The sequence below is a fragment of the Nuphar pumila genome, chromosome 16 (genome assembly GCF_984573655.1).
Source record: "Nuphar pumila chromosome 16, dmNupPumi1.hap1.1, whole genome shotgun sequence".
In the NCBI taxonomy this organism is placed as follows: domain Eukaryota; kingdom Viridiplantae; phylum Streptophyta; class Magnoliopsida; order Nymphaeales; family Nymphaeaceae; genus Nuphar; species Nuphar pumila.
Window position 1 is genome coordinate 79029681 of NC_143264.1, and position 14091 is coordinate 79043771.

Sequence of the window (14091 nt, forward strand, 5' to 3'; positions counted from 1 at the left end):
CAGCCCCAACCCCTTGACTCTCTCTCTCTCTCTCTCTCTCTCTCTCTCTCTCTCTCTCTCTCTCTCTCAGCATCGCTCAGACCCTCACAGCATTGCTCCACCCCTCGTAGCGTCGCATCTCTCAGTCCTTCACAGTATCGCCCTCTCTCTACACACCTGAGGTACTCCTCTCGTCTTTGTCCCTTTCTCTCTCTTGTATATGTGTCCCTCTCGACTCGCCTCTCTCATCCCTATCTACCTCTCGACAGAGACCACATTCCTATCAATAGATTGTCCCTCATGTAGAGAGGAGTTACTTTTGATGATGTTCTAGATGGTAATCATCTGTTGTTGTCAAACACTTAATGAATTTCTAAACAGAGACCATATTCCTATCAATGGATTAACCCCATGTAGAGAGGGGTTACTGTTGATGATGTTCATGAATTTGTGTGACAAAATGTGTGAGAGTTATATGGGGCCATAATTTCTCTATGTTTCACATGTTTAATGGCACAAAAGTGCTTTTCTTAAGTGGTTAGTCTACAAGGTTTTGTCTATGGCAGTCACCACTTGTCTCTTTTGTTTTTCTGTTTAAGTTACCACTTGTCTCTTCTATTTTTTTGTTTAAACTAAACTCTTTTCTCAGCAATGCTCTAAACCTTTATAAGGAAATTATCCGACTGAATATATTTAGGTTATTTAGATATTTCAGACTGGATATATTTTGATATTTTCAGACTGAATAAATTTAGACTGCATAAATATTTATTATTTAGATTAGATTCAATTTATAATTTACTAATAGATGTATTAAATTTATATTCACTATTATGTTTGCTAAGTGCTAATTATTAGGTATTAATGTATATTATCTATTTATCTGAAATTGTTATTAGCTTTTTATAACTTGTTTCTTAAATGTTAATGTTAGTTGTAGTTGTAGCTTTACTTGTTATTGAATTTTGATTCTTTGAATAAAAGTTGTTAGCATGTTCTGTTACTAGTTTAGTTGGCTGTTAAATGTTAATTGTTTAAATGTTAAATTAATTTATGTTGTCTTGTTGGAATAATAGATTTTGAATTTTGGAATTTATGTAATATTTAATATATTTTATATATATACCACCGTGTCCCGTACCTACATTTTTTTGGAATTGCCGTGTCATACCCTTTGTACCCGTACTCGTGTGACTTAGTTAAGCCCTTAGTGGCTTCATTATTGTATTTTCTTTTGTTTCATTACAATCTAGGTTCTGCATTTAGGCTGCTTCCTCAGCTCCTCTGGCGTAGCCTAGAATGCCAATGCAAGGATGAAAAGAAAACTACTTAACAAATGAAAGAATTGGTATTCCTTTAAAATTACTATAAAAAATTTTTGCAGTTGCACTTATCATTTTACGTCAATCAAATGTAATGTTTGTAGTTCATATACATAATATTATAATATAAAACAATTAAAATTTCATCCCATAAATTGGCTACTTGCAGTTCAGTCACAAACCAATGCCGTGATGCTTAAAAAGTGAAAAGCATCAAATTACATTCATTCCATCAAACACACAAGAAGTCCAAAACATCAAAATCCATTGTTTGCAGCTGCATATGGTAGCATGATAGTAACCGGTAATGAAATATGCCTCTTAAGTGCTTACAAGATCATAAACACAAAGTGCACATGCACATACATAAGTCCAACTAAGGGACAATACAAGAGCACAAAGGCACAACACAAGCACTAAGGGTATTCAAGACATTAAAGAACTAAGAGAAGAACACAGAACATAAAAAATATTTATTTTAATGAGCATGAATGCTTAAGAGAAACATTAAGAAATGAAAGGCGATAAAAGCTCCTATTTATACACATACAAGAGAGAGGGAGACCTCAATAAAGTTGTTCAACAACTATATTTCTGAGTTGACTAGTCAAAAAGAACCCAACAACTATATTTTGTATTTAACCAAATAACCGCTATAAAAACAGAAAAGGACAAAAAGAAAAGAATAAAGTAAAAGTACTAATGTGCCCCTAATGGGTACACCATATTACAAAGATGAAAATGACCAAAATATCCCTAATGAGTATTTACCTATTATATCATTATAAATAATATATATATATATATGTACAACTTAACATGTACAGTATAAAAGAACAAAAAAATGATAAAATCGAAGATGATAGCATCATATATTATGAGCCATCCATATTGGCATAAAGAAATGACAAATCATGACTTAGCTGTCAAATATAATGAATATGCTTATCTAGGGCATTTAGGCAATAATAGGTCATATGATGTAAATTTAAATATAACTGTAAGATAGCTCTAAATGTTTTATGCAATAAAAGTATGTAAGGATTTGTTGGAAGATAGCTCTAAATGTTTTATGCAATAAAAGTATGTAAGGATTTGGAAATGATACAACTGTATTGTTAAACTTGTTTAGGTAAACAGATTTTCATTTGGGGCAAATATAAGATTAGTATTTCTTGTTAGGACATTATTTTAGAAATTTGAGGGCTTTTATTGTCGGGGGTTTAGGTTGGGTTTACATTAGCACCTCTACTTATTCCACTTTCTTTTAGAGTGAGAAATATGATTATCAGAAAAAAGTACATATATATAGTTTACTTAACTTTAAACCCTTTATATCAAGATAGCAACATTCAACTGACTGAAATGTCCAAAACACCATTTTAAAACACAGTTACTCTTTGGCGTCAACAAAGTCAATTTTGCTCTTCAAATTCAAAATTACAGAAGCACACTTTGTAACTTCGTGAACAAAAAAGAGTCCTTTTGTTTCCCTCCAAAATAAAAGACTTGTTCTACCCCAAAAGTAATTATCTATTTTTGAAAATGTCATTATTTTTGTGTTTTAGCCATTTCAAACAATAAATACACACACACATAAAGCAGTGAAATAAAAGATGTCTTCATACCGAGTTCTCACACTACAAAACTTCATACCAATTTTGTCATGCATAAAAAACAAAATTCAAGATTCCGAATATTCTAGTCATTTTTAGATGTTAGTCTGATTTATAGTCTTCGGTAACTATATGATCAGAAAATCTATTTGAATAAATAATTTGTTGAATATAGCCTAGACAGAACTTGTGCCCTAATATAGAGTAGTCAATATCATATCAAAAATTAATAGGCTGGAATTGGGACTCGGATGGTTAAAACACATTAGCAAAAGAAACCTAAATGGAATGTGGAACCAGAACTAAACCTACAGAATATAAAGGGTTATGTTACATATCATTCTTGGAGATTCTCCAACAATTTGAATTATAAGAGCAACAACCAAAAGCATATTTTTTAGTCTAGTTCAGAATCAAACCATCAATGGATATTTCAGGAGTTAATTAGTATAACAGTTACGTGAAGATTATTGGGTTAACATAGCTACTACAACAGGACTTCAAGAATAAGAATGTAATGCACATCACCAACTGAATATGTGTTCTTTAGTAGCCAAAGCACACTGAGGTTAATTGTCACTACCTGCATCAGATGTCAATTAGTTGGTTCATCTATGTATGGTAATTTGAGGACTTCATTATAATGTCACACACGGCTGCTAAGTATTGGATTCTTCTTCAACAAAGTCTTGTTCTACCGCCTAGGGTTGAGAGGCCATTAGATAATGTATATATGCAAAAACATTTTCTATCTCCTACATTGTACACTAATTTGTTGCAGTACACTTTTTTGGCAATAAAGAATATACACCATTCTATATCCAACAGTTATACCTCTTTATGGTACTTTTGATTTAATCCAAATAAAGAGTTCTTTCATTCTCCTCTTCCTCCTCCCCATACATCTCTAGGAAAAGTATCCAGGGCATAAGAGAAATACATAATCTTTCTCAATGCACCCAAAAATTATCCTCATATTTATGAAAATTGCCAGCCCATCCCTTGTTGAAGAATTGATATTGCCCACCTATATATCATTATATTGTTGTCCATTTTTCATTTGTACTAAGGCCCAGTATTTCTGTCAGTACGAACTAGCGACTCATAAGGCACCAAGTAGTGTAAATCAGAGTTATCGGAAACGCCTAGCCAAGTGGGGAAGCGCACTTCCCTGAAGCGTGTTTTGGAAGCGCAAAACACGCTGGGAAGTGCCAAAAAAATTTTGGGAAGCGTGTTTCCCATAAATGGGAAGCGCGCTTCCCCCTCGCTTTTCCCCTTTTTTCATTTTTTTGTATTTTTATTTTTATTTTTATTTCTCTTTTTTTTTTTGCTTCCCCCTCGCTTCCTAGGTCGCTTCCGGTTCGCTTCCTAGGTCGCTTCCGAGACGATTCTTGATTCGCTTCTAAGTCGTCCCACGCTTCCCGCTTCCTAAAATTTTGAAAGTGCTTTGCTTCCCGATTCCGCTTCCCGCTCCCGCTTCCTCGACTGACAGCCATGGTGTAAACCTCTCACTTAGTGAACATTGAACACCATGAATAGTGAACTCAGGATTTGAAAGGTGAGCAATGAGGCTACCAACTCAACAAATGATGAACTCCTTGTGAATCATATGATGCACAAACTCAGAAGGAAAAGGGTAATGATGGAAAAAAACTTACCAAAAATCTTATTCCTACACAGTCAAAAACTATAAAACATCTTCAGTGACAAGCATATTGAAGAAGAAAATATGCTGACAGAGAGGAACAAACTTACATATAAATTACAACAAATGGACCACTACATGTAAATTACAAGAAGTGGACCACTCACTTTGTCCCCGATTTCTGAAACAAATATCAATGTGAATGCTGCAGTGAATCCAGACTTTGAAATGGCAGACATTAGTGCAGAAGATCCACCTTTCATAAATACTGCAGCTGAGATTATCAGGCAGGATCCAAGCAGCAAACCAGCGATATACAAGGGTGGGGGAACTCTATCTGATTTTCCACTATATCGAAAAAAAGACCAGTGTGAGATGTCACCTTAGCATTTAACTGGAATCAATTACTGTGTGAGAAACTCGACCATATAACACAACTTTGATTTTCCATGAAGCACAAACACAACTGTTTAACTTTGATAAAAAATGGTCCATGTCAATCTTTCAAAAAAAAAATGGTCCATGTCAATCTTTCAAAAAAAAATGGTCCATGCCAGACGACACACTTGTGCTTCAAAGAGCCTTTAGTTTATTTTTTTCATGCACTGTGCCATAGTTTCAACTCAAAATGATGGCATCAAGCATGATATGAAATTGATTAAGTAACAAGTATGCATATCTTTTCTGTACAAGTGTATAAATGCCCCCAAAGGCACGAGTTATCAAAAATTTACATGGACTGATAAGGTCAACGAAGTTTGCAGATACTACTAAAAACCTCATCACATCAAAATTATCAAATAGCTACCTACCAGAAAGAAGGATCCAGATGCCAGCAAACTGTTCTTATTAGTTGAACAACCAAAACCATGTCTTGTCAATGATATAAGCATATATGGACGCTTATATTGTAAAGGTAGTTGAGTTATATGCATTGCCATGTTACAGCTATATTATTCACCTTTATTCTAAGAGCATTTTGCCTTTTTACATCCCTACTAAAGCTTCCCTATTCATATATAAAGAGAAATTACAAGACTACTTTCGCCACTCGGCCCATTCATATATTAATCAATGCTGACAGAACATAAATATCAAAACTGGTTGATGACATGTATTAAGTAAATTCCCTCCATTTCCCCACAAAGAAACCAAGTTTGGGTCGGAAAGGCTCCCCCCATTAGTTTAAAAAAAAGAGACATATACTGTTCAGTCTAAACTAAGTATCAAATATCCAGTAGAATTTGAAGGGGTATCACCAGTATTTTTTCTTGATCGATTAAAATGAAGAAAAGCCTTTAATTTTGGCTGAAAAAACAAGACTTTTCAATGGAAGCAAAGGGAGTACCCTATCATTAAAGAACAGACAAGAACCACCAGGTTTGTTGGTTGGGCAGCAAACTGGAACCCACAGCCCAGAAATCGCTTTTAGTTCATGATGCTACCCCATTGCACCAATCTTTGGGCCTTGGTGATCCATGACCCTCAACCAACAAAGTGAAAATAGAAGGGCTTTGACCAAAACTGTGGTGAATGCATGCCCAGCCCAGATTGATCCATGTCCTAGCAACAATGCCAGTGGAAGCTTAGTTATGTGATGGACAAAGGTCAAGGGTGACATCATTGTAATGCTTGCCCAGGCCAGATTGATCCATATCCTTACATGGACTGCCAATGGAAGCTTAGTCATGTTGATGGACAAAGGTCAATGGTGACATTATTTTGTAGTAGGGATTTGTTATATTTTTGTTTCTATGTTTCATCCATTCTACATAAGTGTAATGGAATAAGTCCAAAGGAGCAATATGCTCACACAAGCAAGAAGCGCTCAAACATGCCCAAATCCACCAAGGGCACACAGACTCACAAGCCACAATGGACACAAGAGAGAGAGAGAGAGAGCACAATATAAAAATAATATTTTTATTGGCCAAAAAATGCTTAAGAAAAAACATGCAGCAAATGAGGTTTAACCCCAATATATACACAGGCGAGAGAAGGGATTAGCTGTTAGACTAGTCCTAACCGCTAGTCTAGCTAGCCATTAGACTAGTCTATAATGGCCAGCCAGCCTAATGACTAGAATGCCCTTCAAGGGCATAAAACATACAAAAGATACAAAAAATACAAATACAAAGAAAGAAGAAAACACATCCAAAAAAGTACCTGAAATACTATGTATATATACAATTTCTGACAATAAGATATTGCTATTCAGTTGAGTGGCATAAGATTTTACCCTCATCACTTTTATCATAAGCAGAGTTCAGAAACAAAACAGGATAAAATTGTTCAAGCTGATTATGTGTGCTCATTACTGATGGTTTTTAACAGTTCAGAGGATGATACACTTTGTAAGTAGCTGCTGGTGCTATTGCCAACCTTTCAATGAACAACATAATTTAGATGGTCCAATTTCTTCAAAGCTTGTTTGATGCTATTGTTCTGCAAAATAATTTTTTGACTTTGTCAGTCATTGTATGTTTTCAATAAAAATTGGTCAGGAGTTAACAATGGCCACAAGGGGATATTGACTTCTTGTCACTGACATTTGCTGAATCAGGAGATCCACAGGCACTTTGAATGGTAGCAGGAGCCACTGGCAGGCTTTGTGGCGATGGTATGTATAAGTATAATACTGTTTTCTGTTTCTGTATGAACATTGATTCTAGATTTGAATGATCTATTGATGATGAGGTATCTCCAAATTGTTTATGTGCCAAGCCGAATGATTGTTCACAATGGATGATCTGTGGCCAAATCTCTGGTGGTCATCAAACATGGAGTCATAAATCCATGATTCTAATCCATTTCGCAAAACAAACATGGGATCTCAAATCTTCATTGGGATCCTAGGATCTTAGATCTTATGATTTGTAATCAGTGAGGAACTGAGGATTTCAGATCCGAAGCATCCACTCCCAATGCATATAAATCATTAAAATAGAAACCATCTGATAACAATTATTTCAATTAGATCAAAATGCCCAAGCATTTCTGTGTGCCTGTGTGTCCGGAGAGAGAGAGAGAGAGAGAGAGAGAGAGAGTCAACTTACAGTTTTGATATATCATTTGAGACAGGACTTTCAGAAATTTCCTGTGCATTTTGTCCATCATCTGCATCATAGCTACCAGCTCCAATGTTGGCATTATACCCTTGGACCCTTAACCTTTGCCTCACCAAATTTAACCTTGATGTATCTCCAACTCTTACTGGTTTTAATAGAAGAAAAGTTCCACACACAATAAGTAGAAGGAAGTTATGATATCAAACTTCCTGTGTCTAAAAAACATGCATTCATCCACAACTTATGGAAAAAAAAGGCTTCAGATTCTGGAAACATTGTACTATCCAGTAAAATGGAATTTGGCATTTTTCCAACATTATGAAGGATAGGCATCAGATTCTGTCTCTAACTCTGTTTATCTCTATTATAATACAAAATCACTGCTTAACATTTTTTTGAAGTTTGGCAATCCACTTAATTATTAGATACTTCATCCTTTCAAGTTGTAAAGTGTTAAAATTGAATGCCTCTATATTCTTATGGGAAACCAGCAGGATTTTTGTTCCTTTACATTTGTAGCATCAAGATAGATTGAGAGAGAATGGAATCAGTGGTATGGTCACAATCCAATTACTCCTTACTTTTTCATCCTGAAAACTAAAATAACACAAAAAACACAATGAACTGTGCAGTCATGGAAACACTGTTCTGGAGATACCAACACAACCTTACTTTTCAATGCAATTGCACAAAATATCCAAGCAATACACATTTCCAATACTAGATAACATAAATTTGTACGATCAGCATATCTGCAATCAAAAAAGAAAGAAAAAAGACAAAAAAGATGCAAGAAATAGTTGCTTAAAAAAAGAAAGGTGAAGAATCATGCTTGAAGATTTACCGATTTTGTAGAAGAGTTGTCATGTTCCTTGAAAAGTTGCCTCATTGAAGCATCAAGAAGTCATTAATTTCCAAAAAAAATTGCCCGACCACACCATCTACAAACTTCTAATAAAACGGTGATCCATTATTACGAGCTCAAGATATATCACGAAGGACTGGATCCGTAGAAATGTCTACCCACACCAATTGTCCTATAGATGACTGGTTTCTATATTCTTTATTCCAAAGCAAATATCATGGAAATAACTCAAAAAATTCACGCATAGCTGCTCGTTCAATAGAAGGTCTTAACAAGCAGCTTCATAAAAACCATATAAATTCCCAAGAAGATACAAAACATGAAACAAAGATCTTTATGGATCCAAGTCACTTGCCCAACTGGCAGCAAAATAGCCAACACAACTCTTAGACTTGGGGGGCTCACGAGAAACAGTTTAGCCAAAGTTAAGGTTGCCTATCACTCCCTTGCTCCTTTTTGACAACTAGTAGGAAAACCCAATAATCAACAATCATAAATATGATTTTAGTTAAGATAAAAAATAAGATCAAGCTTATTTAAATAAGCAACTGAATCTGTCAAAACATAAACTGTTTGATTGTTAAGCAATTTCGGACATGAAAGAGGAGGAATTTTCCTTTGGCTTAAAAAGACAAAATTTAGATAATTTAATAAGTTTTTCAACATATCAAAAATCATTGAATTCTGATACACGATTGTGATGTTACAACTTCTGAAAGCTGGCTATGTTAGGTGCTATCCATTTTTGGGCATGATCCAGCCCAAGTATATGTACAGAATCCAAGCATGAATTTGAATAAATAATATATAAATTAACAACAACATCAAGAAAGAGATGAAGGGAAAATGTATCTTTCACCAGCGAAAGTTTTCAAAACCATGTTGATTGAAAAAGAAAAAAATAAGGCACAAGGTTAGATCAACTTACTTTAACTTGAACCACCATCAAAAGAGAATTGGGCTCAAGCTTTTTTGTCCAACCTAGGTTTAGAAGCACACTCAATGGTGCGGACCTGGGTTTACCTCTTGGCTATATGGCACAAGGCTACCCAGAAGGATTTCTCTATTGCTCCTCCCTAAGGTGAGACCCTTTATTTATAGTGTATGGGGACTCCAACTCCTATTAAGAAAATAAGTCCTAGTTGATGCCAACATCTGACAACACTTTCTTAATTGACAAAGTCATCAATCATTATATAATACTTTTAATTAAAATAAGACTCTAAAAATTGTGGAGATTTTAGGGATACCAAAAACAAAATTTAACAAAAACAAAATTTACAAAAAACTTGTTTGGCAACTCACGACTTTGACTTAGTATATGCATATTTACTAGTATACTAATTTGGACTACATTGAAAGACGTACTAGAAGTTTGGCATTAATATAATGCATTCACACTAGTTACCATTACAAGCATCAGAAAATCTTTGCTCACCCAATACATAGGCATACAGTACCAATATAGGACACACTCATTGTCTATGACCAAAGTTCACGTAGTCAATCCTATCTCGAAGGCTACTAACGAATGTGATTATTAACCAGTCTCTCAATAGGGTTACTTGCCCCCGCGCATATCAAATTGCCTAACTGACAGAGAAGCAATGCAAGGTCTACTACAAGCATGTGTGTCGCATGCTCCACGGTCTCTATTGGGTCCTTGGGTAATTTCTCTATACTGGCACCATGAGTAAGTCTCTCTTGAAAGTTTCATCTTTAAGAGACTTTACTGGAAAAAAAATACACTGCATCACCCCAACTCACTAGGGCTTATACTCCTAACCTTATTTGCGAGACATAAAAGGCAGTCTTTTCAAAGTTCTGAGGCTGGTTTTTTTTTTCGTGTTCAAATTTACACAACTTATATAAGTTTCTAGATGAGTTCATCGGTAAAACCATGATAAGATCTTGCAATAGTCATAGATGTACGCAATACCAGAACAACACTTAATAATCATAATCATATTTGAATATCCATGGACTCAAAAGTTATGCAAGGCCATATAAAATATCCAACACTCCACTCATGTCATTAAACTTGAAGAGGAAAAACATGATGCTACAAATCTAATTCTTCTAAGCCCCAAGGTAGTCCTCCATTTTAAACAAAAGCCTAGATCTGGTTCAGTATTTAACACTCAGACAAACTTCAAAGGCAAAAAGAAAATAGTGGGGGGAAATCCACGCATTGCAATTTGAGACAATGAATAAGGAGTAACAGCTACTAAAGCCCACATTCAGCTTCAAAACGATCCGATGCAATCAACCGAGGGCTCGGATACGGTCATGTCATGGGACCACACAATCACCACAACCGGATCAATTTGGAACGAAAATTCAACGGCACTCGGAGTTCGCCTGGATCACGAACTCGACTAGATCCTCGATCCCGCTCTTTGATCGAAGAATCAGGCAACCGGCCAATTCAACGCAAACACTCTCTTCAACATGCCACAATCCGCACAACAAAAACGATAACGACGGAGAACGCACAGAGGTATCGAAAAACGGAGTGACTAATACAAAGAAAACTCACGTAATCGAACACCCCGCAGCGACGGCCTAATCGAAGGGGTCCCGGCGAAGGAGAGCAAGAGAGCGTGACTCCCGATGTAAGAAGTGGAAGGAGGAGAGACGCACGAACACCATCTGCATCCTTGCATCTTCGCAGAATCGTTCAATTATGCATCATGACGGCGTCGATCGTGCCCTCTCTCTCTCTGTGGAGAAGAAGAAAAAGGAGAGGGAGTGTGATCTTGTGTGTGAGAGAGAGAGGGAGAAAAGGGAAAGTCCGGTGAGTTCTATCGAGGAGGGATAGGCGGTGTGTTCAGACGACACGTGTACCGGTCTTTTATCTCTCCCGTGTGTACGGGAAGTCCAGTTTTGCGCGGGGTTCGTGCTTTTTTGGCGCATACTTGCCAAGAACGGGTTCAGGTACTCTCCGGTACAAGATACCACCAGAAAGTACTACTGTTTACCGCACGAATTTAACCATTCGTGCTGTCACAGTGACACGAGTTGGATAATTCATTACACAGTGACACTACTTTGGCATGCATGAAAATGGAAGTTGTTTTGATATTTTTATAATTGTTAATTCTTTATAAAAAGTACGATATATATATATATATATATTCTTTATTGATTTAACTTAAAAAAATTGCGCACTTGTATCCTGCTTTTCAAAAAAAAAAAGAAAACAAACTCGAGCCGTGAGATAATTCATGAACTCATGCTTATATATTTTTTGATGACGAAGTTCCCCGCCAAAGCAAGAAATCTCAGGGTGGGGTCACCGACACTCAAGCCCTTACTAAGCCCAGTAGTAAAAGATACCCAGTTTTTTTTGTCGAAAAAAAGTTACCCGCACAATCGTAGCTTTTGAGTGGGTTTTTACTTAGCATGTAAAATTAATAGAATACTAAATAATTTAATGCAAGTCTGTCTAATCAATATTTATACAGTTTTTACACGAATTTATATGAGCTTATAAAAAATTACATAAAGTATGGCAGTTCATAAAGATATCTATGAATTAAAATGGCTAAACATGAGATTTTAATTGATTATTGTTATATTATAACTAATAATATTTTAAAGTCTGGCTGAAAAATAATGCCTTTGTAGTGATGACATGATTATTTGTGTAAAAATGTTTATAAACATGTGCTTGATACTTGTTTATTATTTGATGCAAGTAGTGATGATGGAAGTTTCTCAAATAATTGGGATGAGTTTATTAAATGTGTGATACTTTTATTGGTGGGACCATATTTACTAGTCTTTTGTAGGTAAAAAATGCCTTCATTTTTTTTGTTTTTTCACGAAACTAACATTACAAATGTGATCTACATGTTTTTCTTAGTGGAAATCGGCTCTTAGATCATCTGATTACAACACATAGGTAGGTTTTCGTAAGTTTTTCAACAATCAACAGCCTACATTGTGAGATGCTTTCTTGGGTAATAAAATTGTTTTTTTTTTCGTCAAAAAAACACAATTCAAAAGCCAATCCCCACTATTTTGAACATGTTGAATCCACCCATCAGATTCGATTGGATCAAAACACACCGTGTAGATTCAGAGGCTTTTGTACCTACAAACATTTGTAACAATACACCACTTTGTCGAGTATATGATAATAGTACACTTGATATATGATACAATGCAGTGGAGTATATGAAATACCAATCTAACTATGCTTTGACATTCTTTGGATTTGGGTTGCGACCTTGCTTGGACCCGTAATAATGACCAGACCATCTCACTTGAGTCAGTTCCATGGCTGGGTGCGGCTATTCGTGGACCATGTTCGCTTGGGGAAGGAGTGGCATTCTTCTTCTAGCAGGCAAGAGGGATTCTTATCTTCTAATAGTCTTATGTAACAAATATTGGATTTATTTTATAAACATCACGATCTTATCACGAGACTTTTAAAAGCCAATATAAAAAAAAACATAATATTTTCAACATGTAACATTTTTATTTTGATCACATGACAAAATACCTTTACGTGTTAATGTTTTATACTTTCTATTAGTTTTATATCTTTAGATTTTTTAATTTGTATATATATTTGGACCCACCCCGCGCCCCCCCCCCCCCCCCCCATATTTTCAAACCATATCAAGTTCCAACTTTTCAAAGCATGCCTACCAAGAGTAGAGGTGAAAAGGGGCTGGACCTGGATTCCCATAGCGAAATTGATGGGATCCATATCAAGGTCAACTTGTCTTGAACGGTTTTGAGGTGTTGATGCCTCGCATGCACATACTCAAATTCTAATTTAGATGTGGGTTCACTCAATTCGTGATGCATATTCGCAGTACAAACCCACGACCGGACAAAGCAATCCCCATGAAGGGACACACCAGTCGCACCCCCTAGGGTGCAACAGGCACCTTCCAGACAAAACGCCAACATGCTGCGTTTGTTCAGCCCATCAAACACTCTTATTGAACATCTTAGGGTGTGTTTGTGTGTAACAGGAGGTTCTGCATAGTCTCTCTCTCTCTCTCTCTCTCTCTCTCTCTCTCTGATTTTTTTATGACCAAGGAAAACCCTCACTGATAACCGGGTCGCTTAATGGGCCTGCCTCATTGTAAGGTAAAACTCCTTGCATTCTGAAGTAAGGGAGTAAGGTACCTTACAGCTAAAGAAATGTGTTAAAAATGCCAGATGATTTTGGAATTCTGGTGTTATTACTGGAACGCAATATTCTTTGATTCCATATGAATGAAACCCTCAGAGAAGTTATTCTAAAGGAGGGCCTCTTTACGTTAAGTCATTGAGAGAGAGAGAGAGAGAGAGAGATGGAAGCCACAAGAGCAGAAAAGGAAGTGCAGCAGAGCATCCAAGACCTTATTCTCAAGCTTAAACATATGCATTCTCTCAGCCATGACAGAATCAACCTGAATGGAAGCAGCAAAGGCGCTACCATGATCATCAATGGAGGCTGCAGGGGTCATCAGAGTTTGAGCTGTAGCTGTGGTTCTATCAATATATATGTAAACAATAACATCCAAGGAGCAACCAACTCCATTTTGCTGGGGAGTGAAATTAAGATGGGAGATCTTGGAGCCTTAGTAGAAGT

The 14091-nt window shown here is 36.2% G+C and overlaps 1 protein-coding gene across 1 annotated transcript in view; it reads right to left on the bottom strand.

The window, feature by feature from the left end:
- The window catches only part of LOC149813752 (protein PAM71-homolog, chloroplastic), a 55565-nt gene extending 44199 nt beyond the window's left edge, over positions 1-11366 (bottom strand). Inside the window, exons 1-3 of the mRNA XM_089990745.1 lie at positions 11035-11366; positions 7619-7775; positions 4730-4910 (exon numbers count right to left, since the gene is read on the bottom strand). Coding sequence (XP_089846871.1) covers positions 4730-4910; positions 7619-7775; positions 11035-11161 — 465 coding nt within the window. The 5' untranslated portion in view covers positions 11162-11366. The remainder of the gene's footprint in view (positions 1-4729; positions 4911-7618; positions 7776-11034) is intronic.
- Positions 11367-14091: the final 2725 nt, after the last annotated feature.